The 26,228-nt window shown below is 36.1% G+C and overlaps 1 protein-coding gene across 1 annotated transcript; it reads left to right on the top strand.

Moving 5' to 3' along the window:
* Positions 1-6,359: 6,359 nt before the first annotated feature.
* On the top strand, positions 6,360-16,428 carry LOC105057797 (BI1-like protein). Its single transcript, XM_010940496.3, has 4 exons — positions 6,360-6,728; positions 12,570-12,683; positions 12,783-12,940; positions 16,029-16,428. Exons 1-4 carry the CDS (start codon positions 6,470-6,472, stop codon positions 16,239-16,241), a joined length of 744 nt encoding a protein of 247 aa, XP_010938798.1. The 5' UTR covers positions 6,360-6,469; the 3' UTR covers positions 16,242-16,428.
* Positions 16,429-26,228: the final 9,800 nt, after the last annotated feature.

The raw sequence follows: 26,228 nt of genomic DNA, 5'->3' as shown, positions 1-26,228 counted from the left end.
GTACATATATATATATACATATACATATACATATATATATATGTATATGTACATATATATATATACATATACATATACATATATATATATGTATATGTACATATATATATATACATATACATATACATATATATATATGTATATGTACATATATATATAATATACATATATATATATATATTATATATATATATACATATATATATATATATATATATATATATATATAATATATATATATATATATATATATATATATATATTAAAATGGAGGCTTTTTTGTTGGCCATTTCGATTTCAATTCCAAATCATTTTGATTCCAATTCCGATTCTGATAGTGAACCAAGCACCCTCTAATTATAGTCCAATTTATTCCTTTACATTCTGTGGTGTCGAACAAGCGAAGGAAGTTACTTGGAGTTGGTCTAATCGAAAGCAAGCGGAAGGAGTACCAGCTGCTTAATGGAATGCACAATTAGTGGGGGAGAATAATGAAGTCAAGCCGCTATCAGGACAGTGAAGAAAATTAAAGCATGGTGTGTGTGAGCAGGGGAAAGTTGAGAATATGACGAAGAACGGAGTTATTACTCCTTTGGTAGAGAGATGTTGGACAAGTTTAATCAGATGAAAGCATCAAGCTAGGCTACAGCCTACATGAAAGAGCCTATTCTACCTTTCCTATTTTCATTTGTCATTTTGCAATTTCAATGTACTTCACAAGGTAAATTCTTTGTTTTGGTTCAGGTTTGGAGGCAATCCATTTGAAGTTTGGTCTTCGGAGAGGAGGGGGTTTGGATTGTGTGATTAGAGAGAGGGGGAGTGGATGTGTTCGGTGATTTCTCTATTTTTCTCATTTAGGAGTCTCAATAGGATGAGAACCGAGAGGCTTGGAGCAGCCCAACAGGAAAGTTTGGACAATGGCTCAGATTTTGTGATGGTACTTATATATATGAGTTTAAAAATATAAATATATTATCAATTAATTTAAAAATATGATGTTGGTATATTTTTTCTCTATGTGAAGCTTGAAAATATTATTGTCATTAGTGACAATAGTGACGGCTGGACAACGTTATCAACGATGGATGTAGGAAGGAGTTTCATGGAGCTAGGATCGTCAGATCTTTGCAAGATTTATCTAATAACTTATAATACATACTATGCATAAAATATAATTTTATAATTATTTTAATTATTTTTAAAATATATATAGAATAGATATAATAAAATAGATAAATAAAATTAAATATTATTTTAAAAAAATTATATCCCATGCATCGCATGGGGTTATAAGCTAGTTAGTAGTAGCATTTCCTTCTACAACGATCGTGGCTGGTAGCACGGAGGGTGAAGATGGATGTGGAGAGATGATACTGGCTATGCTCTTCGCCAACACCGACGGCAACATCTTGATCAAGCAGTACACTCGACTCTCCCCCTACAATGTTATCTATGCCACTAGATTTTGGTTATTAGGGTTAGGGCAAGAGATTTGAGCAATTTCGACGATTCGGCCATCACTCTCCCTTCCCTTTTGGTCAGCCGCGAATGCCTCTCTCCCCCTTGCCTCCCAATCTCCAGCTCTCAATTCCAAAGCCTGGGCCTCCAGCGCTACCCAATCCTCTGCCGGAACGCCATTGCCACCACCAAAGATCCCATTTTTTTCTCACCTCCCACCATCGGAGAGAGTCTCCACTGTTGAAGGGAAGACCCTCATTAGATCCTAACCTGATAGCAGTTCCATGATGGACTGGACCTGTATTCATGGCACTCCGAGAGCTCCCACTAATGGAGAGCCCGAGGCTAAGTTTGACTCCTCTATCCGCCATCCTTGAATCTAAAAACTCCACTCTTTTTATATTTCTTGTCATTAAATAGATCTAAGCTACAACTCCATCGCCTATGCTTCTTTTACGGCCACTCCAAGCCTCCCACCTGATTGAGACTCCTCAAGCATCTCGCCATGTGGCATACTAAAAAATATTTTAGAATTTGACGTGTCAATACAGAATGCCATCTCTACTACTCATATATCGTTTTATTATTATTATTATTATTATTATTATTATTATTATTATTATTATTATTATTATTATATAGATAGATGTATGCAAGTTATAAAAGAAAAGCTCATTAAAAAGTCTCCAATGATGGTGGAGACCACTATGCCGCTGCTTAGCTAAGGATAGGCTGGGAAGATATTGTTTATGCAAGAATGATCTTTGGGGCTAACCGAATGGTAGAGGAGGGGGACTTGTTGACGGTGGTGACCTGATTTCATGGGCTTCAGGATCGTGCTTCTCATCCTCTGATATGCGACATCCACTATTTGCTTCGAAGATATCCCTCACACAAGATCTGACATACTTTTCATGAGGCGAACAATGCGGCAGACTTGATGACCTGATTTGTTGCTCACCACTCCTCTGAAGTTTGGACCGATGCTTCTTTTTTGCCTCTATTCTTCTGAGATACTCTTGTTTCTGATCTTTTGGATTGTGTTTACATTAGGATTGTACGAAATAATCATCTTATCAGGAAAAAAAAAAAAAAAGTCTCCAATGGTGGCTACTTTCTTTAAAACCTAGAGACTGCACGCAAAAAATATAATTTTGGAATCAATGATCTCTCAATACCTAATTTGCATTTTAAATTCTAAAAAATAGAAAAATACAGAATCAGAGAATAATTGCACTAGATTTAGCTAAATAACACAGGTTTCAAGATTGAACTGGCACTCTAAATAGCTATAAGGGTCAAAAAATGTAATATGATCGATGCAAAAGAAAAAAAAAAGAAAAAAGAAAAAAAGGAAACCAAACAAGATTGTCACCGGATCTCTCAATACCTAATTTGCATTTTAAATTCTAAAAAACAGGAATATACAGAATCAAAGAATGATTGCACTAGATGTAGCTAAAATAACACAGGTTTCAAGATTGAACTGGCACTCAAAATAGCTATAAGGGTCAAAAAATGTAATCTGATCGATGCAAAAAAAAAAAAAAAAAAAAGAAAAGAAAAAGAAAAAGAAAAAAGAAACCAAACAATATTGTCACCGGATGTCTGCAACAAATTGATCCCAAAGTATCTAATTCCTCCTCCTCTTTGCTCTTCTACTGATAGATTTTGCAAGGAGATCCCTAACTTCAGCAAATCCTACTGTTTCCATTGTAGATTTGGACCGCCAGAGGAACCTTAGCAGCGAAGCTAATTAGTGCTCCTCTTCCAAGATCTTAACTATTAGGGCCTGTTTGGGTACTTTTTTGTTTTATTGGTAAAACTGTTTGGGTACTTCTAATATATATTCTAAGGAAAAAAATTTATGACGGGATCTGGGTTTTGATCCCATAGGATCATACATGAAGTCCCTTTGAGAGAAAAATCTTGTGCATCAAAGATCCTATTCTATCTTTGCATAGAGGACAGGTAAACTACCATTCCCTTTCCCTCCCTCCCTTCCCTCTCCTAGGATTACATTGAGTTAAGCTCCCGTCCTAATGTTAAGTAATGATTCCAAATTAATATTAAAAAAAATAATGATTCAAATTAATGCAATAAATTAATTTAAACTAATATCCTGAAATGAATATCAAATCAACCAAATTCTTAACCTGCTATTGAACAATAAAAAAATTCACCAGAGTGGGAATAGAGTTGAGCAATGTACCAACCACCAACCATTCAATCGTGATTTTTTTTTTTGGTGCTATTAAGAAAAATAAGAGAACAAATGCAAAAGGAAAATAGCAAAATACAGAAACTAGTAGAATACGAAAAATGTAGAGAGAAAAAGAGAAGTCGAGATGGGTTTGAGTCCCGAAATAAATATTTTTGCAATAAAAAAAAAGGAAGATGAGATGAGGAAAAATCAAGGAGGACAAGGATAACATTAGCCCATGGATTCATTCCATTTGCAAAAATACGAAAGGCATCAGGAAGCTCTGCAGTAGGTCAAAATTACTGTCTACCTGCTAACCAATCAACAGTATAATTTGTCTCTCGAAATTTATGATCAACCCTAACAAACTCTAAGTTTGAAATCATATGATAAATGTCAATAAGAAGAGGGTTAAGATCCACCAAACATTTCTCTTTTCTTTTGTTGTCTAATAGTCAAATTATCGTCACCATGATGTGATGTCCTGACATGAATACAATGATAAAAATTAAAAAAATAATAAAAAATTCAAAAGTAATAAATATTAAGTCTAAAACTCATATATCTTGATGGGTGAACAAGAAATGGCAAGCTGAAACTAGGCGAAAGTAGACAATATGTTTACGAAGATGAAAATATCTATCCAAAAGAATAAAATTACTATAAATATGCAACAAAAATTAACAAAAAATTATATCTATAAAATACTATTTAATCAAGATCCTCTATGATATGGTTTATGTATTGCAGAGTGCTTTATATCTCTGGATGGCCATCATTAGAAGATAAACAGCCATCAAATAAAACATAATGTATGATATGATATGCTAATACTTATCTTTTTTTTTTTTGGGTCCGGTAACTCAATGGACCTATGTTTAGATGAAAGAAATGATAAAGGCTTTATGAATAGAAGTTGAAAACAAAAGAAGCAAAATACAATAATGAAAAAATATCAGAATGTTATGATTTTGGCTCTCTAACTCAAGGTGAGTATGAGAGGGATTCTGTTCATATATTTATAGAGGTCGTACATAGACAATATTCCTATGATGATGGGATTTGTTCCTACTTAAAATTCAAATTCAAAATTCAAAAAGTAAAGAAGAAAGAAAATCTATACAATAAAAGGAAATTTCATGTCAACTATGGATGAAGTGGTTTTGTGATGTCCGTTTGCATGCAAACCTTTGCATGGTTACCATTAATGGCTTTCTGAGTCTAATTGTCAATATATAAGTGAATGCATGCAGGAGCAATAATCTTTAGTAGCATCCTTCCATCCCATTGTTTTAATGGAAGATCAGAAAATTGTACTCAAATAGGGGCATATCTAATGAAGCCAATCATAGGTCAAAAGTTTGGTCACCACTTCTCTAAGGTCAACACCTGTCGTGCAACAGTCCAAGTAGGGGTGCAAATGAGTCGAACTGCTCGCGAGCTACTCAAGCTCGATTCGACTTAGTTATTATCGATCTTAAATAGTAAGATACTCGGCTTAAAAGCTCGCGAGTATAATCAAATATATATATAATAATAATAATAATAATAATATATTATTTTTATTTATAATATATATTAATATATATATATTATTAGTAGGCTAAAGTTTAATTTCGAGCTCGAGTATGGCTCAGTTGATATTCGAATCGAATCAATTTTGCATATTTTATATTGAACCGAACTTAAAACTTGAGATATTAAAGCTCAGTCGATTTCGAGCTAAATTTCGAGCTCCAATATTTTGAGTCGAGTCGAGCTCGAGCTTCCAGCTACTCGATTTATCTTGGTTTGATTGCACCTCTAAGTCTAAGGACCATTCGAAATCATCCACTCCTATTTCTTAACAAGCTGGAATTGAAAAAGTAGGTGGCCTCCAGAGAGGAGAATAATTTTGAATTCATTGGAGGTTTTCCATCTAAGCTTGCCGAAAGAGAGAGATGGACCACTATCCACAACCACCATTATATTTATCCTCGGTGAAAACAACTGCCTCTTAAAATCTCTGTGAGTTGGGCTATCTCCTTGTGGGAAACCTTTTGTGTTTCTTATCTATGTTATCGCCTTCCTTTTGGTAACTTGCATCCACATCTCTTGCTTCACTTGTCGATGTTCCGACCCCTTCTCGGCACCTTCTTGGCTTCTTCAGAGTGGGAGTACGTTTTTGCATCTTTGATGCCCTCGAATCAGTAACCACCATCGGACGGTCAAATTTTGATTGTTTTCAGATGATATTGTCATTGTCTTCCATCCATCTTTCCTCTCCGTGCCCCCTCCTTCAGCTTGACTTAGAACAATTATTATAGGGATGCGAAAATTAACAAACAAACTAGTCCAAACACCTTACCAAACCTTTAGAACAATCATCACTGGACCATCAAAATCAACAAACAAATCAGCAATAAAAATCCCAAGAGCTAAGAAATATACCAACGATCATGTAAAAAATCAATTGAAACAGTAGTAGCCACGCAAAACACCAACCACTCGATCGTTTAGCGATATTTCATCGAATACATCGACACCTCAACAGAAGCACGGTTACACACGGTACCATCCGATACAGCACAGTATCGGTCGACATGCCTCCTCGACGGAATATATCCCATTTTGGACATCCCCGTAGGATACGGCGGGCTCGATATATCTTTCAATCGCATCCGCCCATCCACCATCCATCGGTTCGGGTGTTATTTGGAATGCCCCTCCAGCGCCATATGTTGATCCCATCCCCCCTTCACCAATTCCCAGAAGGAGACGCGAAGAAGCCGAGCGGAAGGAGCGAAGGCGAAGAAGGTTCGAAAAGGGATGGGAGAGATGTACGGGTACGCAAGCGTGGAGAAGGCGGCGGCTGGGGACTTGGAGGCCGGGACGCTGTACCCGGGCCTCTCCCGCGGCGAGAGCGAGCTCCGATGGGGCTTCGTCCGCAAGGTCTACGGCATCCTCGCCGCCCAGCTCCTCCTCACCACCGTTGTCTCTGCTGCTACCGTCCTCAATGCCTCCATCAATAACCTCCTCACCGAAAGTTCGGGCCTAGCCCTTGGCTTAGCCATCGTTCCACTCTTCTGTATGACCCTCTCCTTCTTCTCTTTCTTTCGACAATTCCCTTTTATTGGGCCTTGAATTGCTATGTGTTGCTATGTTGATCCGATCCTCGTCTTTTTCGTGTTATTCTTCCTGTTTTTCTCTTTTATTGAATTAATGATCTTTTGTGCTTGATTTGAAAGGTAGGGTTTCAGTGGATCTGGCTTTAGCATCGATTTTATTGAACTATTTTTACTTCAATTTCCCCCCTTTTTTATTAGTCTTATGCATTTTTAGATGTAAATAGATCAGATAGAAAGATATGCAAGGAAGGGAATGTTGACTTTGGAAATGCATGACTGCAATCTAAATTATGGGGCTTGGTCGAGATCATACGATGGGGCAAGTTTTGTTGCATCATAAGCTGTTGAAAAGAACGAGGGCTGGGGTTGTGTCGGTCCGCGAGGTATACTGAGCTTTGTAACGCTTGTTCTTCATGCGTCCTCTTAGGGTTCTAAGGGCTCCATCTTTCTCTGGATTCCATTTTGCATTTTCTGTTGGATGAACTCTTGGTTATTCCCCATGATCCTTGATTTTCTTTGAAAGTGGTTTTCTATCTGGATTCTTTGGTTTTATGAACAATTATTTTGTGTCTGATTCTTGTTTTGTTGCAGTAGCAGGCACCCTGTGGAAACTCCATGTTTGTATCTTTACGAGAGTTCTCCTTTTATCCTGTCGTAGGTTCATGTGGCCTCCTTTGATCAAGCTTCAATTTTTTCTTTCCCTGATAAATTTGTAGCCTTTTGTTATTTAACTTTTAGTTAACTTTGCTGTTCATTCGCACTTGAACCAATATTGCATTTTTTGCTCAAGACTTCTCTCCTTCTAACATGCTATTGGATCATCTAGTTTTTGTCATTTTTCATTGCTGTATTTTAGCATTCACATTATTTTGCTTGTCACCTAACTCCTTCCTGGAAGTTGGCTCATGGATTTGGTGGCATTATTCTGGTTGGCTATGTCAAGCATGCTAAGCAAGTCTCTTTATGCTAAGAATGACTAGGCATTCCGTTATCCTATCTACAATAAGGATTTGCTCTTTTAAATTAGCCCTTATCCAAAATGCTCTTTATAGTGCCAAGGCATTAGCATTTGTGAGGTTTTAAATCTCGAAGGATGGGGTCATCTTGGTTTTTCCGTGGAATGGGATGTGTCATCATCCGACGCTAGGGATGGAGCATGTCCCAAGATGGGCTGATTGGGATGCTTAGACAATGGCAAGGCGGATCCTATCCCGACATTTGGGATAGTATCCCATCTTGACACTTAGGATATTACCCAATTCCAATGTCTCCCCATTGGGAGTTGGAACCATGGTTTGTGCATCATCCTTGTATGCTCTATCTGTTTAGAGGTTGTTGTCACAAGGCCTATCTTTCTTACTGTTAATGGTAATATATAATGGCTTGCCTTTCTTCATCCATAATGCTGGTATGTTGCTTGCATTGTTTGTTTGCAACATTTCATTGTGTCTAGATATCTTCTTTTCTTAGCCTAATGATATTGGAGTGCTTGAAATGGAAAAGGATCTAGCATTTTGGCTGATTGAATTGATTAATTAAGTGCCATATATGATTCGGGATGGTAGCGGGTGAGGTCTGAGTCGAGTGTGGGTCGGGTTGGCTAATATCTACACCCGCTGCTAATATCAGTTAGTATCATGTCCTCTCATTCACATGTAGTGAAATTCTTATTGCGAGAGCACTTGAAATTCTTTAGGCTTCATCAAAATCATCATTAAGACGTAACCATGATTCTCTCAATTTGAAGATTTGTACATTCAATCTGCAGAAGAAAGAAGAGGAAAAGCTAACATCTGCAAGTGAACATCTTTATCACTTAGGCATTTAATGCTCTGTTGGCTATCGACTTGAACCTTGCTAGGACCAAGCACATCGGCATTGCTGCATGTATATTCAGGGAGGCCAAGATTGAAATTTGATGGCATCACCTTTTGTAACATCACTGAGGTTAACACACCCAGTTTTAAGGAACCATTAGCACTGTGCCCTCTCACTTGCACGCAGTCAAAATTGTAGATGTTGAATGGTGTGATGTTGCATGAGATATTTTCTTGATTTCGATGAAATTTCTTTGTAGAGTCCGTGGATCCATCACGTGGCGACAAGACAGACCTCTTAAATTCATAATTTCTAATCACTGATCTATCCTTCCATCCATCCATCAGTTCTCATGTCCAATCCAATATTATTTTGTAGTGTAGTAATCCTTTTTGTAATATATTTTGCAACATGCCACTTTTGGTGTCCATTAGACCATTAAGACATGTATTAATAACCCCCTCAGCCCAAATATATGATATTTTGTCAAGCTATTTTTTGGGCTAAAAGAATTATTATCATAAAGATCAGTGGATCCACAGATTGTAAAAGGTCATGACTGATAAAGAATTTGCAACTTCCCAAACTTTTCCAATCATATCCAGCTATCCAGTCATAGTTTTCATGATCAAGCCAAAAATATTTTGTAACTTTTTTAATGGAAAACTTCTCATAGGGAGTCGGTGGATCGATTCCATGGCTGGTGGCCCCTTGTAATAGTGTTAACTGAGAAGGACCTTGCAACATCCAAACTTTTCCAATCACATCCAGCTATCAATTCATCAGCCTCTAGATCAAGCCAAAACTATATGTAACATATTTTCCTTTTGGTATCTATGTAACAATAGATATTTAAGATCCCATCTCCTCTTCTCCCCTGCATTTGTGTGGAGCAGAAGAAGAAACTTAGAGCAAGGAAGGATAGACAAATGCATACATACAGGCATGCGAGCATGGAGAAGAAGGACTTGGAGGTGGGGATGCCCTTCCAAGAATTTTCTGACAACATAAATGAGCTCTTGTGTCTGCAAGGTTTAGGGTATACTCACCATCCATATCATTCTCACCACTATAGTCTTCGCCATATCGATTCTTTGTGCCCCAATTAATGACCTTGTTAAGGGTAGCTGTAGCCTTGCTTTTGGCCTTGCCCTCCTCCCGATCTTTCGGATGATAACCTATTTTCATGCATCTCCATTTACTTTTCATATGAAATCTAATTACACTAGCATTTTCTTTTTTTGTGTCATTTTTTCTGGGTTTAGGTTGGTTTGCTCTATTAAATTAATATTTTTTTGGTTGTTGAATTGAATACCTGTTTAGTGGGTTAATTGTGCAACAGGATTTGGGCTTTATCTTAAATTAATGTAGTTTTAACCACATTTGGTTAATCCCTTGACTTTTTATGGTTTGCTGTAATTAAAGGGTAATAGGAGGCCTGTCCATTTATCTGCATATAGAAAGATGTCTTGATGGCAATTTGATTTTTGAAATGCATAATAGCCATCTAAAGTGTGGGCATTTGTCCGAATTGTATAAGGCAATAGATTGGTTGATTGTAATTTTTTTCATTCTTGTGGACAATGTTGTTAAAGGCCCTAGGCACTGGAGGTCCCTGGAGGTGCAAGGCGCAGGCATGTGCCTGAGAGAAGTCAGGCACCAAAAAAGGAAAAATAGAGAACTAGCTATAGACAAAAATTCCAGCAAGTAAAAACTAGCACTCTGTTATTAAAAAGTAAAAACAGAAAAAGATCTTGCTATTGGCAAGAAGTTCAGGATATAAAAACTAGCTCTAACCCAAAAACAATCAAATAAGTGCTTTCTAAATTCCAAATTGGCTAATCCTCCTCATCATCAGCATGTAAAAATTAGCTTTAACCCAAAAACAATCAAGAAGCCCGTTTGACTTTCAATGATGACTTTCTAATCTCTTTTTAATATTTTCTATGTACTATAATTGACCTTTCCTATTTCTTAGAAACTAAAAATTAATACTTTCTAGAATCATGCGCCTCTTGGACGTCTCATTGCGCCTCTGAACAATATAGAGGCATCTGCCTGAGGGATGTCACCTCGCTTAGGGGGTATAGAGGCGACGGCTCTTGCGCCTATCGCCTTTTGCACCTGACACTGCTTGTGGATCATAATAGGGCTGAGATTGAAAGTTTTAGGGTTATAGCTGATTAAAGTAGCAATTAGGTTCCATGTATGGATTCACAGCTTGATAAATGAGTAATTCTAGACAATAGTTGCATGATTCTGACAGGATTGTGTATGCGACAAAGAGCCAAAGCAGGAAAGTATTTGAAAATAAAGAAAAAGACTTGTTTGTGGTTGTGAAACTCCATGGTATATATGTCATGTAGAAAATCACCTAAAGAAAGTGATTCACACAGGACCTAATATATCAATATGAATAGAGTTGGAAGCAAGGTTAGGGGCTATTGGCCAGCAATCTGTTCGGCACACTGTGGATCCGTATTGTACAGTTTAGGGGTTGTACCGATGTGGAGAGCCAGAGAGGGAGAGCCAAGCAGCTGTCTAGTCGAGTCTGGCAGAGGGAGGGAGAGAGGGAGAGGAAGGGAGGGAGAGACCTTGTCATTCTGGTGGAAGAGGGAGAGGGAGGAGGTGCATGCCTTGTTGGTGGCGTGGTGTCATTCGGCATCATCATTGAGCGCCAAGGATGCATAGGGCTTCGAGGGAGGGAACAAGCACAGCAATCAAACTAGAAAAAAAAAAAACTGAAGGCGTTGTGTGTTGGGGCGATTTATATACTGAACCATTTAATCGAACCATGCCAATAGCCAACCGATTCGGTTTGGTGTGCCTCGAACCAGCTGGTTCCGCATGGTTCAAAATGCCATGGTTGGGAGAAAATGATTTTCATACCTAAAACTAGGTTATTGTGTTTCACTGAAAAAATTATTTGATGGTTTTACCAACCTAATCTCAAAAGTAAAAAAAAAAAAAAAGAAAAAAGAAAAAAATGGAGAAAAGAATAGAAAAGAGAAAGGAAGAATGGACAACAACATAATTGCTACGTAAGTAAAAAAGCAAGATTCTGGAAGATTGCATGAATTATTAGAAACACTTGCCACTAGCTGTGAAAACATATGTTGTAATTAATTTCTGAGATAATGTAAACAAAGTTTTGAGATGTCCAATAATGTGATAGCTATATGACATGAGGCTTTCTTGGGTGGCAACTTCAGTAGTGAAAAACCTATCTAAGATCTGATACATGATCGTATGAAATGCATTGATAGTGGCAAGAGAGGCTATCTATGGCGAGAGAGGCTGCTGGCTGGTTGGGAGATGAAAAGTCCATGCAGCATGCCATCTCTAGTTTTTGATATTTTCTTCTTTTGATTAGAACGGATGGGAAACCTTAGTCAGATATATATATTTATTTTCCAATTAAATTCATATTGATGTTCCTCTATTTGGTCTATATGGTAAGAGTAGTCCACAGGCTGCTTTCAATATATTTTAGTAATTACGAGATAAGCATAAGGGCATGCATTTCCAAGGTTGCAGGTTGCTGGTCTTCTCTAGCCCAGTAATTGGGGCACCTAATTTGCTTCCTACAGCAGGCTGGATTGGATTCATTCTGGATCATGCCTAATTTTTGCATGGAACCATTGCATTCAACATTTTATTATACCGGAGATTAGCTATTCTCTTTTCTTCATTCCTTATCTCTTAGTGCTTTACCATTGTTCAGATTTCAGCAATGATTTCACTGAGCCTGCTCCATTTCATTTGTGGCTAATTTTTTTAGCAGTTTTTCCCCTCATCTTATCAGCTTCCATTAGAGTTTATGGTCAGCTTGTCTTCATTTCATACTGCTGGATTGAGGAAACTATGTAATAAATGACTCCTCTGGACATTCTTTTGCGGTTTTCATGCTAAAGAAATGTAATTTAGAAGTTTCTTCTTTTGTACCAGTGATGGTGATATACTAACCAAAGTCTATTTTACAGTGATGTTCCCATTGTATCATTATCAGCAAAAGCACCCACTGAATTTCATATTTCTTGGGCTGTTCACTGTGTGCCTAAGCCTGAGCGTGGGTGTGGCTTGTGCAAATACCCAAGGTGAAAACCTGCTTGCTTTCTTGAGTTATTATTCTAGTCTAGTGCATGTTGGGATTTCCACAATTCTTATTCTTTTTCTAATATATATATATATTACAGGTAGAATTGTGCTCGAGGCATTGATTTTAACCTCCACTGTAGTTTTGTCCTTAACTGGCTATACTTTCTGGGCTTCAAAGAAGGGCAAAGACTTTAGCTATCTCGGACCAATTTTGTTTGCCGGTCTTCTTGTTCTCCTTCTTACAAGCTTTATCCAGGTATGTTTTAATCAACATCAATAATTTATTTGGTGATCAGGAATTGTTCAATCTGTTATCATGTTTTTTTTTTAAAAAAAAAAATTGTGTAATATTCTATATTTTCTTGAGCTTTCTTGTCTTATTTACAATGAACTTCAACAATTTTTAAACTTTTTAGTGTGCCAAAGTTATGCCTGTTTTATTCAAAGATTCAAAACAGTTCATTATATGCTAAAAATATGTAATATATCTTCAGTCTTCTTGACTTGATTTACTTTCTATTGTTATGAATTTTCTTTTTATTAATCATTTTTTCTAGTTGAGACTCTAAAGCTTCAATCAGAAAAATTTGCTGAAATTAAAACTTTTTTGGATTGGCCCAAGCTAAAACTGAAACCAAGTTTTCAAACCCTTAGTAGCTGGTATTTTCGACCGGGAACAATTTACATGCTTGGGATCTTCCTGAGATCTCAAACTTGCACCCACTTCCTATATGCTTCCTTTCCTGAATTGTTTTGAGGATATCCACTTCTTCACACCAGCACTCGCGCCCATATTTGGCAACTAATTCAAATCTCAGGGTTCTTAAACACTTGCTCCTCAAACCAATATAAACGTGGATAGAACTGTGAAGCATTAAGTGTGATGTAATATGGCAAATGCTTGTATAACTAAGTAAATTTGTAAGTCCACCTAATAATTATATTTTTGGTGCTTGACTGTGTTGAGTAAGGTCTGGACTTCTAGTTATTTAAGTAAAGCTAAAGAAGGTGAGGGTGCAGTTGATGATTGGAGCTTTGTTTTGAATTATGACTCCTCATTACAAAAATACAATTCTTCAGAAACACATGCAAGGAACTGAGGGTTCAACAAAGTACGGAGCACTGGTCAGGCTGTTAGTATTTGGTAGAGAACAATGCAATAGTTGGTTAGTAGAATCTAGGCAGTTTATGGCTTTAGTCCTTATAGGTCCTCATTGTTTCTATTCAATGTCAACTATAATTTGGTTTCATTTCTGTATGAGCTCTTCGGATCCTTTGAACCTGAAGACATCTCAGGTTAATTGAAATAGGTGGATGAAGACTTGACCAATGTCTGACAGGGCTGAAAATGTGTTAGATATTATCTGACCAGTTCTGTTTTCATATCCAGTTCAGATTGGATTTGGATAGGAATATTTGATACGATTGGATTTGAATCGATTTGGATACCATTCATGAGTTTTTCTGGATACAGAGCCAAATAGGGTATTCACTATTTAAAAAAAAAAAAATCTTCTAAAATACCACTCTTGTCAAGGATTGATCTGTGTTTTGAGTTGGTCATGAAGCACCCAGCCATTAAGACAACTGTTGTTCCTGATCTATATTGATGTTTTATAATACTTCTTTAAAACTTGTTCACTTCATAAAAATAATATTTTTCTTATGTTATTATTGTTAAATAAAAATTCCCTTTGACTATGATAAAAAAAGGATATTTCAGTTTTTTCTTATGGTATTTTCAAAACTTCTTTGTATAAAATTTAAAAATATCAATAAATATAACATATTCTTGGATCTATACATAATTTTTTTACAAGTTCTTTAGTAAAATAGATAATTCTTGATTATTTTTATATTATATTTTTATTATAAAATTTAATTTTAAACATATTTTTAATACAAATCCAATAGGAGCAATGATCTAGACCCCTGTCCAGGACAGTTTTCATGTGAGTTTAATAACTGTAATTTAAACCTTTACCTAGTTAGCTGTGTGCAACCTTGATATTGGATTTTGTAGCCATTCTTTATGACGACGTCATTATGTTGATTTTCATGATAAAATCTGCTCACAATCTGATTTATATCTAAATAGTATCGAAATTTATATCATATTTGTATAGAGAAAATATGGTTAAAACTAATATCTGACTTACATAGTATCCGTTTAGAATAAATATGGATATGGTTAATATCAGATTTGTATTTGTATCCATTTAGAAAAAATATGGATACTAATTTTGATATTCATTTAGGATCTGTATCCATTTTCATTGCCAATATCCGATCCATATCTAATCTGCTTTCAGCTCTAATGTTTGATGATGGAAATTTCATGAGCATATTTTTTTTTCTAGCGCACTCATATAAGCAAGACAGTTTATTTTCTAAGAGAATATGAAAGAAAAGAAAAAGAAAAAAAAAATCAAAACTCCTATGTTACAGATAATTCAAATAAAGCTTGATACCATTGTCTTTCGTTACTCATCGAGGAAGGATGGATGGCATTCCTCGGTGAATTTTATTTGCCTGTGAACTGCATGCTGTTGCCTCCATGCATGGCTGCATCAGCATGTGGCTGCCCATGTCTATGGCAGTTTGTGGTTAGTAGGTTGCTTTTTAGGGCATTTGTTCTGAACCGTACAAAACTGAAATTAGGAACTATTTTCATCTTTTAAGAATTGGAGGGACATAGTAGATATTATAATGTTTTAGAGGTAATATATCAAATTTATTAACTAAATTTCCTTTTTATAGATATTGTTTTGTGGGTTATATAAAAGCCCGACAAGGCATGTGGAAAATGTTATAGCCAACTCTAAGCAGCTCTTGATTATCCAAAATTCACAAAGTATTGATTAGGTGTATGCTTAAGGCGAAAGAATGCCCCTGCAAGTTTACTAGCAAATCATTGTTGTACCTATCAAAGTCACCTGAAGTGATTCTGCCTTCAAGTTTCAACAATCCCTGTGGAGCTAAAATCTCTTTATTGAATAACATCTTTTACGACATATTGTTAATAAAATACAGAAAGGCACTTCAAAATAATAGTCCCAGGTATGCTTCTTCAGCTTCTCACTCTACCAAGGTGATTGTTTCCTCTCTGATATTTGAAAACCACTTCATAAGAAAAAGGAAAGAAACGAATGGGAAAATCCAGGAACCATGGCCTTACTACTCTTTGTGATTGTCTCTGACCGCCTAACCCTCATGAAATAGTTGATTGTGTTCTGGACATGATGCTCTGTCATCTGACCCAGTGACACGCCTTTTGCTTTGAACCTGGTGGCTGGATCTTGACTTGTTCTAATAATCATGCTTGTGAACGCTGGTTACTGCAGATATTCTTTCCTCTTGGGTCTACATCAGTTGCTATCTTCGGTGGGCTCGGGGCTATCATCTTCTCAGCTTTTCTTGTCTATGACACGGACAACTTGATAAAGCGGTACACCTATGATGAGTACATATGGGCATCAGTTGTTCTCTACCTAGACATCCTCAACCTGTTCCTTTCCCTTCTGAACTTGCTGAGAGGCATGCAGTCAGATGGCTAGGAGGGGGTTGTCTGAGGTTCCAGAAAAGAGATAACAGAGCTACTTGAATTAAGTTCCATCTTAGTACAACCTCCACCTGTCTCTATTTTATCTAATGTGATGTTTGTCTTTAAAGTTTTTAATGGGGTCATATATTGTACATGGAGGATTTCTGCAAATAACAGAGCTAGTTAAAGGCTCTTCTGTATCCTAACTCGTATTCTCTCGTCGGTTGTAGCCCTGTGTGCTGGTTGATCATATTTTTCCAATATCATGGTGAATATTATTCTGCGCAGGTTGAAAGCTATCTAGGTACAGGGCACGTACTGCAGATAGAGATTCAACTGTAGCTAATCTAATCTAACATTGTTGTGTATCCGATACTTCGAAAAAATTGAGATATTCCTGGCCGTTGTGATGTAATTCGAGATCTGCTTTTGTTTCTATGTTCGTTTTCAACCCTCCTGCTACGCCCTAGAATCTTGAAATTATTAATGAGGCGCATGCTGGCAATCTAACAGACAAAGCTTCTTGGACAGGATGGTGGGCAATCACAATGAAATGCGTCCTTAATTGGGCCTTGGGCTAACATGGATTGTAAGGTCAATCGTTTGCCCACGGCGAGCCTTGGCCTGCCTGTGGCATTAAAAGTTATTAAACAATGATTGCCAAGGGTCATAATATAATTTTTTTTTTCTGGATAAATAGTTCTTTTTCTTGTAAACTGGATTTATTAAATTAATTTAGTATAAATATATCCATGGGTATCAGAAAAAAAATAAAATATCTAACAATTCATAAGGAATATCTACCGTAGTTGTCCATTTAGTTTGCAGTATTGTTAGCTTTTTTGTAAATATGTTTCATTTTATGAAACTGAAGAGTTGCATTTCTTCTTAGACAATCGTATCTGAAAGAATGAGTACTGATCTATGAAGATGTAGAACCAGAAAGCTGCTTAATAATTATTTAAGAATATAAGATGCCTTCAAAATATTAATTGCATATGATATGCTTTTCCATGTAGCATGTTGTTTAGTGATAGAAACTATAGTATCAAACAATCTGGCACTTTTTGGCGTAATTACTGCACTCCTGGCACTTTTAATAATAAAACTTGCTCAACTAGAATCACCTCCATGATGTCATCATCAAAATTAGTCTTGAGAAAACCAGAGGATAGTGGCTCCTAAGTGAAATAGAATATTTATGGGATCACATAATCTGTAGTGGCTCCTAAGTGAAATAGAATATTTATGGGATCACATAATCTGTAAAAGAAAAGTCATAATTTTCTCTAGTAATCAAATTGCTCAAATTGTGAATTTGTAAAATAAACAACTTCAGTAGCCGATTGAAGGAATCAGATCTAAAATTTTAAGGTTAGATCTTGAAACTTTTTCAAGATCATACAGCGGAAGACTAAAATAAATTAAAATTTAAATTAAAATTTATTTTATAAAATCAGAGAATCTCTAGATATAAGATTCTATTACATGATTATTACATGGCATTAAATCAAAAATTAAAACATATAGAGAATGAACTACATGTTGATCATATCAACATGTTTCTATGCTACATTTAATGTATATAATAAACAATAGATCAGATCTATTGTTTTGCAAGTTAGACGTTCTAACTTTGCTGATCCGGACTTGAGGATGATGTTGCGAGCCGCACATGCGTCCGGCCTCTAGGAGTCGTCCACACGAGCCCACGAATCTCGATCAGAAGTCCTGCTTCAGAAAATCAGCACAGTATGCTAGTACTGTGCTGATCCTTCTTCGATGGTTGATCAGATGTCTCATTCTTCTTGATTTGGACTCTTCCAAAGATGAGAAGTAGGAGGAGGAGTTTCAGATCTGAGACGTTATCAGAAAACTCAAGATGGAGGAAGGAAAGAGATGAATACAACAATCCTAGAAGAAGACCCTCTTCTTCTTCTCTTTTCTCTCTCTAGACACCCTATGATGTTTTAGGACCCAAGATATCTTCAAAATGTGGCTTTAAGTATAATTCACCTGGCGTGAATATGAAATTTGAAAATAAAGCAAATTTATTAAAAGTTCAATGAAACAGAATTTGGTTAACCAAAAAATAAAAATAAATTAATAAAATTAAAAATGCAAGCTTTTGTTATACAAATAACAAAATAAGTATAGGGTAGACAATCATAACAGATGATAGAAATAGAGGCCGTACGCCAGCAACAATGTTTGGTATGGTTTGTTGGCAACACAAAGATGACTCTTGGTAATTGCTTGTACCAAAATCCATGTATAGTTCAAGAATTATTGAATATTTTGGATTGATTCGCATATGGAGAATAATTTAGATAATAATGAGGCCAAGAGGAAAATAAAATGAGAAAAAGCTTTAGAGCTTTTCACAAATTCGGGGAACGTTGACGTATGCTTCCGGTGCTCAGGCAGCCCCCCTCCTTCAGGTGGGCTAGGAATTGCTGCACTGTGGGAGATGGCCGTCGTTGCGATGGTCTGACCCACCTACCGAAAGGCAACCAATATCTTGGAATCCAGGTTTTCAACAGTCTTGCCTCTGTAGTATGAGGAAATCTAGTCCGTCATTTTCTTCTTAATTTTTGCCAGTCCCATGCCATGTTTAGCTCTTGAGTTTGCTTTGGAACACTGTCACAAGATCGGCAGTATTCATCCTTGTTCTCATTCGTGTTCTCTGGAGAGACTGTGATCAAGTAGTTCTTTCTTGTGATCTCCAAAGAGGCTGGTGTCCTACTGGATCACAGGATTTGTTTGAGGTACAATTATATACTGTGATTTATTCTCATACGTTTAAGTCAAATCAGGATCAATTTTTCTTCATATACAGGCAGGCTACAACTTTGTGGTCAGGCAGATACATAATGCCTTCCCTCCCATCTTGGGCTCAACATTAGCTTTGTATTGTATTTTGTTGTTACTCTCGGGTGACAATTCTACAACTTGGACTACCTATTGGAAGCTACCAACCACTCAGGTTAAACTCTCTAAATTGTTGTACATTTCTTGAAATGATGATTCAACATGCATGTTTGATCTTGGACACTTAAATTTTTCTGAAGTTATAATTTATGATGCATAATTTGATTTTGACAATTAAGATGGTGGTTAAGCATCAATGGTAAAATATAATAGACATGCATCGATGATGCGCAAGGCGACATGACATGGGTCTACCATATTCCACACTTCATGTTCAACAAGCAACATGTGATAGATTGGCCACCCATTCATTAGATCATCCACAGGCCACTTTTAGATCTATGCGGATGGATGAATTCGAAAGATGATCCAATGGTGGATTCATGCGAAGGAAGGTGAACCCTTCTTTCAAATGATATAACCCTGAACCCCTGTGCTCACCTAGGTGACCTCATCTTAGGGACACCATGGTTGGCGTTTGCCGGTCGCCAAACTTATTTTGTGGGTTGCGTTTTGCTCCTCAGCATGCAATACCCAACCACTTGCGAGGAATTGCCAAAGGGTAGCCGGTGAGGCTCGCAAAAAACTGGTGGCTCCCATTCATGATTGATAGGGAGAAAGGAAGGATCCGATGCCCAAGCCTTTCCAACCTAAAAGCTATACGGATGTCTGGATTTATATTGCACTTATCATTCTCGTGACCCGTCGGAGCTACTCCACACCACCCAAATCTATTAAAAACAGTGTCGGGTGAGAAAAAAGCAAGCTTTTTAGTACAAAAGTATTGTTGGTATAGGATAGAAGTGAATTGATTCTTGCCATCGAAGCATACTGTTTATCTACGTATCTATGGAAATATAAAATATAAAGATGCATGCAAAGAGGAAAGTAATGTCATTTATGGATGCCGTGATACTTCTAATGAAAAAATAATAAAAGATGGACATAAGCGAATGGATTCTTGTTTAGAAAATACATGTTATGGGAAATGAACGGATGGTCATGACACATTTATCCAATGTTATTTTAGTTCTGTTGATATATTTAAGATATTACTTTGAAAAATTATTTCTACACTTTCAAATTTGCTTGTTTTAAATAATCATACCCTCATTTTTAAAAAATCTCAAAGTAGACCTCCGGATGATATTTTGTTAATTAGAAAATGCCCCTTTCATCTAACTAAATAGTTTTAGTAAAAGACTTACGTGGCCATCACATGATTTAAAATTTGTTAAAATTCTTAATTTGCTCCCGTCTCTTGCAACATTGTTTGCCTTTCCCTATCTCCCATCCCCTTTGCTTCATCCCTCAATGACATTGCTCAGCGTCCGCATCTCCCATTCTCTCAGGCCTCCCTTTAAATCAACTCATGCTAACCTACTCAACTCTTCACTCTCTCACCTCGCCTTCTACGCTATATATTTTTCAACACTCCATGCTACTCTCCCCAACTCTCTGTTCTCCCTTACCTATCATCTTAAATGGCCTCAAATTTTTAAAAGGGAACATGGGCAATTTACATTCAAATGCAAGTATTCATTACTATGTTATAAGTCAACTTAGATGTGGTTCTCATCTTCTCTACACATACACTCACTGGCAAAAAAATTATATTTCATTCAGAACTAAACTCTAGTCATCTTGTATCACGTAAATGAAAATATTTTGGAGATTCAAGACCTCAAACTAGAAAATACAACAACTACTTTTCTATAAGCACTTGATCTAAATGAACAGCTTTTGATAATCCTCATTTTTTTTGTTCTTAGCAGCATTTTATTGTTGCGCCAAATTGAGGTTCCTATGGGCAATTATACATTTGGACATCATATCATAATGTGACGAGTTATGTTACATCTTCGATAGATAGAACTATTAAAGTGTGCCTTTGAACATGTTGATGGGTGACTACTACAATGGGAAGCACTTTGGAGATATCTAAGTGCAGCTGCCATTCAGATGGCGTGCTTTGGTGCCCCTACACTTTTAACCTCCACCACTCGTAGGCTCTTTTGGCCTCAACCTCTACCAGACCATGCACCAAGAGAGAATAAGAGAGGGAACACGGGAATCATGCTTTACCCCACTTTTGGCATTTGAGATAGGACTCAGTTCTAATGGTGGAGCTTCCTCCTAGCAGGCTTTTCTCCTGTACTGCAATCACCTTTCTATCTTGCCCCCAAGCAAACTTGTGGAAGTATCTGGGAGGCAATGCCACCTTTTTTTTTCCTTTTAATAAACAGAAGGGTCGTTTTGTCTTAGTCCAGGAAAGTAAACGAGAGAGAGAGAGAGAGAGAGAGAGAGCTTGTAAATAGAATTTAGTCCAATTTTTTAGAAAGATTTGCACCTTTTCTATTACATTCACCCGTTAATCATCTACTTTATGAAGCTCGACTGACTGGTGCCTCTATCAATACCCGATTTGAATGTAGGAGAAAGCCCTTCAAAAAAGTAAACTGTTTTGAATGGATAAATCAATCATTTACATTTATCCTCTACCTCTCTCTTTTTTTTTTTTTTTTGGAGGGGAATGGAGGTAGCCGGTCAGAATTTTACTAAAGAAAGAAATATTTACAAAAATGAAGAGAAAGAATAAGTAGAAGAAAAAGGAGAAAAGAAGAAGGAGAGTTGCATAGCTGGTAATAATGAGTCAAGATTTCTCCATAGTTGTCGATGGTTCTCTCCGGTTTTCATTGAGCATAAGCACTCTCAACTATTAATTGGTGTATTGAAGATGATTTCCTCTGACTCCTGAAAAGGATATTAAATAAATTGAATTAAAAAGATCAGTCATTTGAAAATTAAGATTCATTTCTTATCTCAAATATTCATTTGTAGTATACCATATTCTGATGGATTGCTGAAAATTTTCTATCACATTTATATTTCTATAATAATGATATTTTTCAAAAATAAAACTTTGTTATTTGATGTCTTGGGCCAATTATTCATTAATTGGCATTGCCACTGCATTGATCCAAAAGGTTTAAAAAAATTATTCACCAAAAAATATTCTCATTAACAAGAAGTTTATAGAGTTGAGAGCATAATTCATGGATTTAAGGGTTTTCTTTTTTTTTCCCCTTCGGGAACATCCCAAATAATAAGATGCAGTGTAAAATAACTGTGAGATCTTGAGTATGTAACAAAATGATTGAGCAAATAATTCCCAAAAATTTAGAATGTTATGGGATCCCTGTTTATGAATATTCTGGTTAAATTTGCTTGTTTTGCGCAGAGCACATCTGATGTTTGCTCCACGTCGTGTTTCATATAGTATGGAAATTTATTGCATAAACATGAGGATCTATGAATACTTTCTGTTTTATACTCTTTCTTACACCTTGATGTGGAAGAGTACAAAAGAATTATTGGTGGAAAGGGTTAAACTGAGTTAAACCAGCTATCTTTGTTATTTTCTACAATTATAAAATTGTGGGGTCCAATCATAATCATTCATCAGTACAACGTGATTCTTGTTTATTCAACAAAATAATAAACAATAAAAAGAATCTTATAGCATGGTTGTCAGATGCTAACATTTGGTACAGTTGAACATGTCCCTCCTCTTTACCAAAAAGAGAAAAAGGATTCTTTTATCTCAACTGACATTAAAGCATTCAAGTCTTGCAAAGGGTTGTTGAAGACCAAAGAATTGTCAAAAAGAAAAGGAAAAAAAAAAAAAAAAAGGTAATTAGAGCAAAGACACAACCTTTCTGAAGGCAGCAAGTCAAAGGCGCATCAAGAACACCTTTCTAACTTGACTTTCTGGATTTCCAACACCGAATTCAAGTTCAACAATATCAAGTAGGTTTGTTTCCCCTTTTCAACCCCAATTGCAAAGAACCACTTCAACCTTTTTAGTTTTAAAAAAAGAAAAGTGCTATCTAAAATACATGACAGATTATAAGTACTTGTTTTGTTCGTGAGAATTATTTTTTCACGAAAATGATATTTAAAAAAGAAAAGTGCTATCTAAAATACATAGATATATGATATTTAAAAAAATAAATTTTTTCATATTTGATTGATAATGATAAAATAGCACATTTCAGGATAATTTATATTTGGTTGAGCAACAATTTTTTTCAAAAAATTATGTAAAATATATATTATTCGTTAATAAAGAAAAAGATCTTACCATATCCTATCTAAAAGCTTAAGGGCTATTTTGAAAAAAACTATTGCAATTCCCAATACATGAGAAAGTGACTCTTCTATATTTTACATGAATTTTTTTTTCCTGATGGAATATGAGAATTTTATTCTCAAAAAAAAACTATTTTTCATCTATATTTTTTGAAAGTTCCATCAAGTTTTTTTTTTTCATTTTTTTTATTAATCATATTTTTTCCTTCTTCTTTCCTCAAACCAAACAAATCCTGATAATCTGAGACTCTGAGAGTCTAACAGGAAACTAATATTTTTATGCTCGTATATAATTAATTACAACAATAAAAAGCCATGAATGCAACATTTTATATTTTTTGACGATTTACATTTGTCTTAGGTTGAAATAGACACCTGGTCCAGTGAAAGTGTCGGTTGAGGAAAGGAGCCCGCTCTCTGGAAGCCAAACCATTGCCCGTCCAATGAATCGAACTTTGACTACACCAACCAGATGGCCTCAAGAAGGCAGGAGACATGGTCGGTAATTTAAGACCCCACGTAAAGTTTGATTTGATTTCCTCTCTTTTTATGTCTTTTTTGTCAACCAATGCCGTCAATAAATATAGCACTGACTTTGTTTGAACGGTTGTCTAAAACGATACATCATGGAAGCCAAGGACCAGCCAAGCTTAGGGGATACGGCTGCTCATGGGAGAAAAAAAAAATTGTTTCACAAATTAATAATAGGATTCTAAAAGCAAATGAGACCATGCTAGGGGAATATAATCCATATTAAGATTGGTAATCTGGATGCCAGATGATCAGTAATTTTAGTTGTAGAGTAACGCTCGGAGAGAAGTCACAAAGATGCAAACCCCTGGAGCATAGATCCTCTATAGTTTGTGGTATTAATCAAAATACCATGCAGCATTTAATTGCTATCATAAGACAGTTTTACATGCCATGATGCATCTTATTTAATGGCCATCCATCTTCTGATGATGGCTATTAAATATTATATAATATGCTATACGTACTCGGGAGGATGCTAGGTTCCATCCAAATGTTATTAAAAAAAAAAAGATTTCAAACCCCTAAAGTACGAATTTACTGCGTGGAATCAAATATCTAACTAGTGGGTAAGCCCAGCAAGAATGGCAGACAACTATCGACACCGGCTACTTTGACGAGGGCACCGAACCGGATTCCTACTTTCGTACCTTGGCCGCCTAACAACCACCGTAATGCAATGCAAGAAGGTGCGAAAGAACTCATTACGTTTTTATTAAACATAACGCTAAAAATTTTCTTTATAGAAAATAAAAAATATATATGTAAAATTTTCTGGATATCATTTAGAAAGTATAATTATAAAAAAATATTTTGAAATTAAGTTATCATTTATTTTAGTCCCGGGAAGGATTATCTGTTCTTATCTTATGGCAAATGAGGAGTAAAAAAATAATTTGGATAGCCCTCCATGCAGAGAGATTATTAGTTGTACCAGATTCACTAGTTCAACAATAGATCAGTCCACTTACGAAGTAACATACATAAATATAGACAAAAGAGAAAGAAAGAATGGAGCTATACATGTGCATCTTGTGTATGTGTTTCGTAGTTGGGCTAATCCATCAGCTCAATGATGGATCTGATCTAACTAAGAATTTTACTTTCATCGGATACAAATGATGGCTAAGCACAACCATATATGGCATTTGATTTATGGGTGCGCAAAGAGTCCAATCGTTGTAGTGGTAGGACGTTTTAATGCACCATAATTTCAAAGCTGCAGCAATAGAATTTTTATTTTTTTTGGATAAAAGCAACAATAGAACTTTTGAGACAAACAACTCCCACCATACGTTGCATGGGGTTATATTTCCGGGTTGACATGCCTCAATCTGAGATAGATGAAGAACGGAAGAAGTTATTATTAAAAAAAAATAAAAAAAATAAAAAAATAAAAGAAAATTCTGTGAGTGTCGCCCAGTCTACCTAACCCATCACTATCACCTGACAGTCCAAAGTACTTTTAATTAACGGCATAACCCTTGCCATCAATTCAGAATCTACGTCCTTTGAGTTGATTTCGCCAAGAAATTATTTGATGGCACTCCAGAGTTTTCATGCTAGAGCACTGGAATGGTTCTAGAAATATAGTTTCTTTCGTAGTTTGTGTGTGAGTGAAGTTCTAGAGACACCATTACACCAAGTCCTATGAACAGCAAAGGCTCTAAAATTCTGTCAATATTTCATGTACTGCTGTCTTTGGTGAGTTGGATTGAGATTTTGAATAAACTTGTGTGTTTGCTAATATGACTTTGCCTAGATTGTCATCACCTCTCTAGGTGGTGCGATCTCAAGATCCTTCTCTTCTGGCATTATTCTAGAAGAACATGAGAACTCATGTAAGCATGCCTTTAATTTTATATTGATTTTGCATAGAGGAGATTTTGGATACTGAAGCAGAACCAAAGATCTCGATTAATAACTTTCTAACTAGACTTCCCATCACCCAAGATAACAAAAGAATATTACAACATGAACCTTTATCGAGTTGATAATAAGATGGTCTTGGTGTTTTTATTCGTAATTATATACTTCATTGATGAAGACGTTAGGGCTCAAATAGGAGGATGTATGAGGATCAATGACAGCATTTGTTCAAAATCCCATGCTGCAGATTGCTTGTTTTGTCTCGCTAGGCATACCAAAGAACTTGTTTGGGTTCTTGTATCCCACCGTGGTATGCTAAGAAACTTATTAGTGGATGAAAATGGTACAAGTCAAAAGGCAAGTGGTAGATACGAGTGCAAATATACCATCAACATTAGATTAGCTGGAAAGAGGATGATGAGAAGGAGGATACAAGAGTAATGTAAATCTAAGTACTTTAATCTTCAAAGACTTTCATTACTATCATATCACCATTCAAAAGAGATGGATTCGGATA

The sequence above is a fragment of the Elaeis guineensis genome, chromosome 14, assembly GCF_000442705.2.
Source record: "Elaeis guineensis isolate ETL-2024a chromosome 14, EG11, whole genome shotgun sequence".
In the NCBI taxonomy this organism is placed as follows: Eukaryota; Viridiplantae; Streptophyta; class Magnoliopsida; order Arecales; family Arecaceae; genus Elaeis; species Elaeis guineensis.
Note: the sequence above shows the minus strand (reverse complement) of the source record. Positions and strands in the feature narration are given on the sequence as shown.

Excerpts from the sequence above, each read along its gene's own strand:
- LOC105057797 (XM_010940496.3), top strand. The coding sequence starts at position 6,470 with ATGGGAGAGATGTACGGGTACGCAAGCGTGGAGAAGGCGGCGGCTGGG. Across the intron at positions 12,684-12,782 it reads GGCTTGTGCAAATACCCAAG|GTAGAATTGTGCTCGAGGCA; the intron begins GTGAAAACCTGC and ends TATATATTACAG. Across the intron at positions 12,941-16,028 it reads TTCTTACAAGCTTTATCCAG|ATATTCTTTCCTCTTGGGTC; the intron begins GTATGTTTTAAT and ends TGGTTACTGCAG.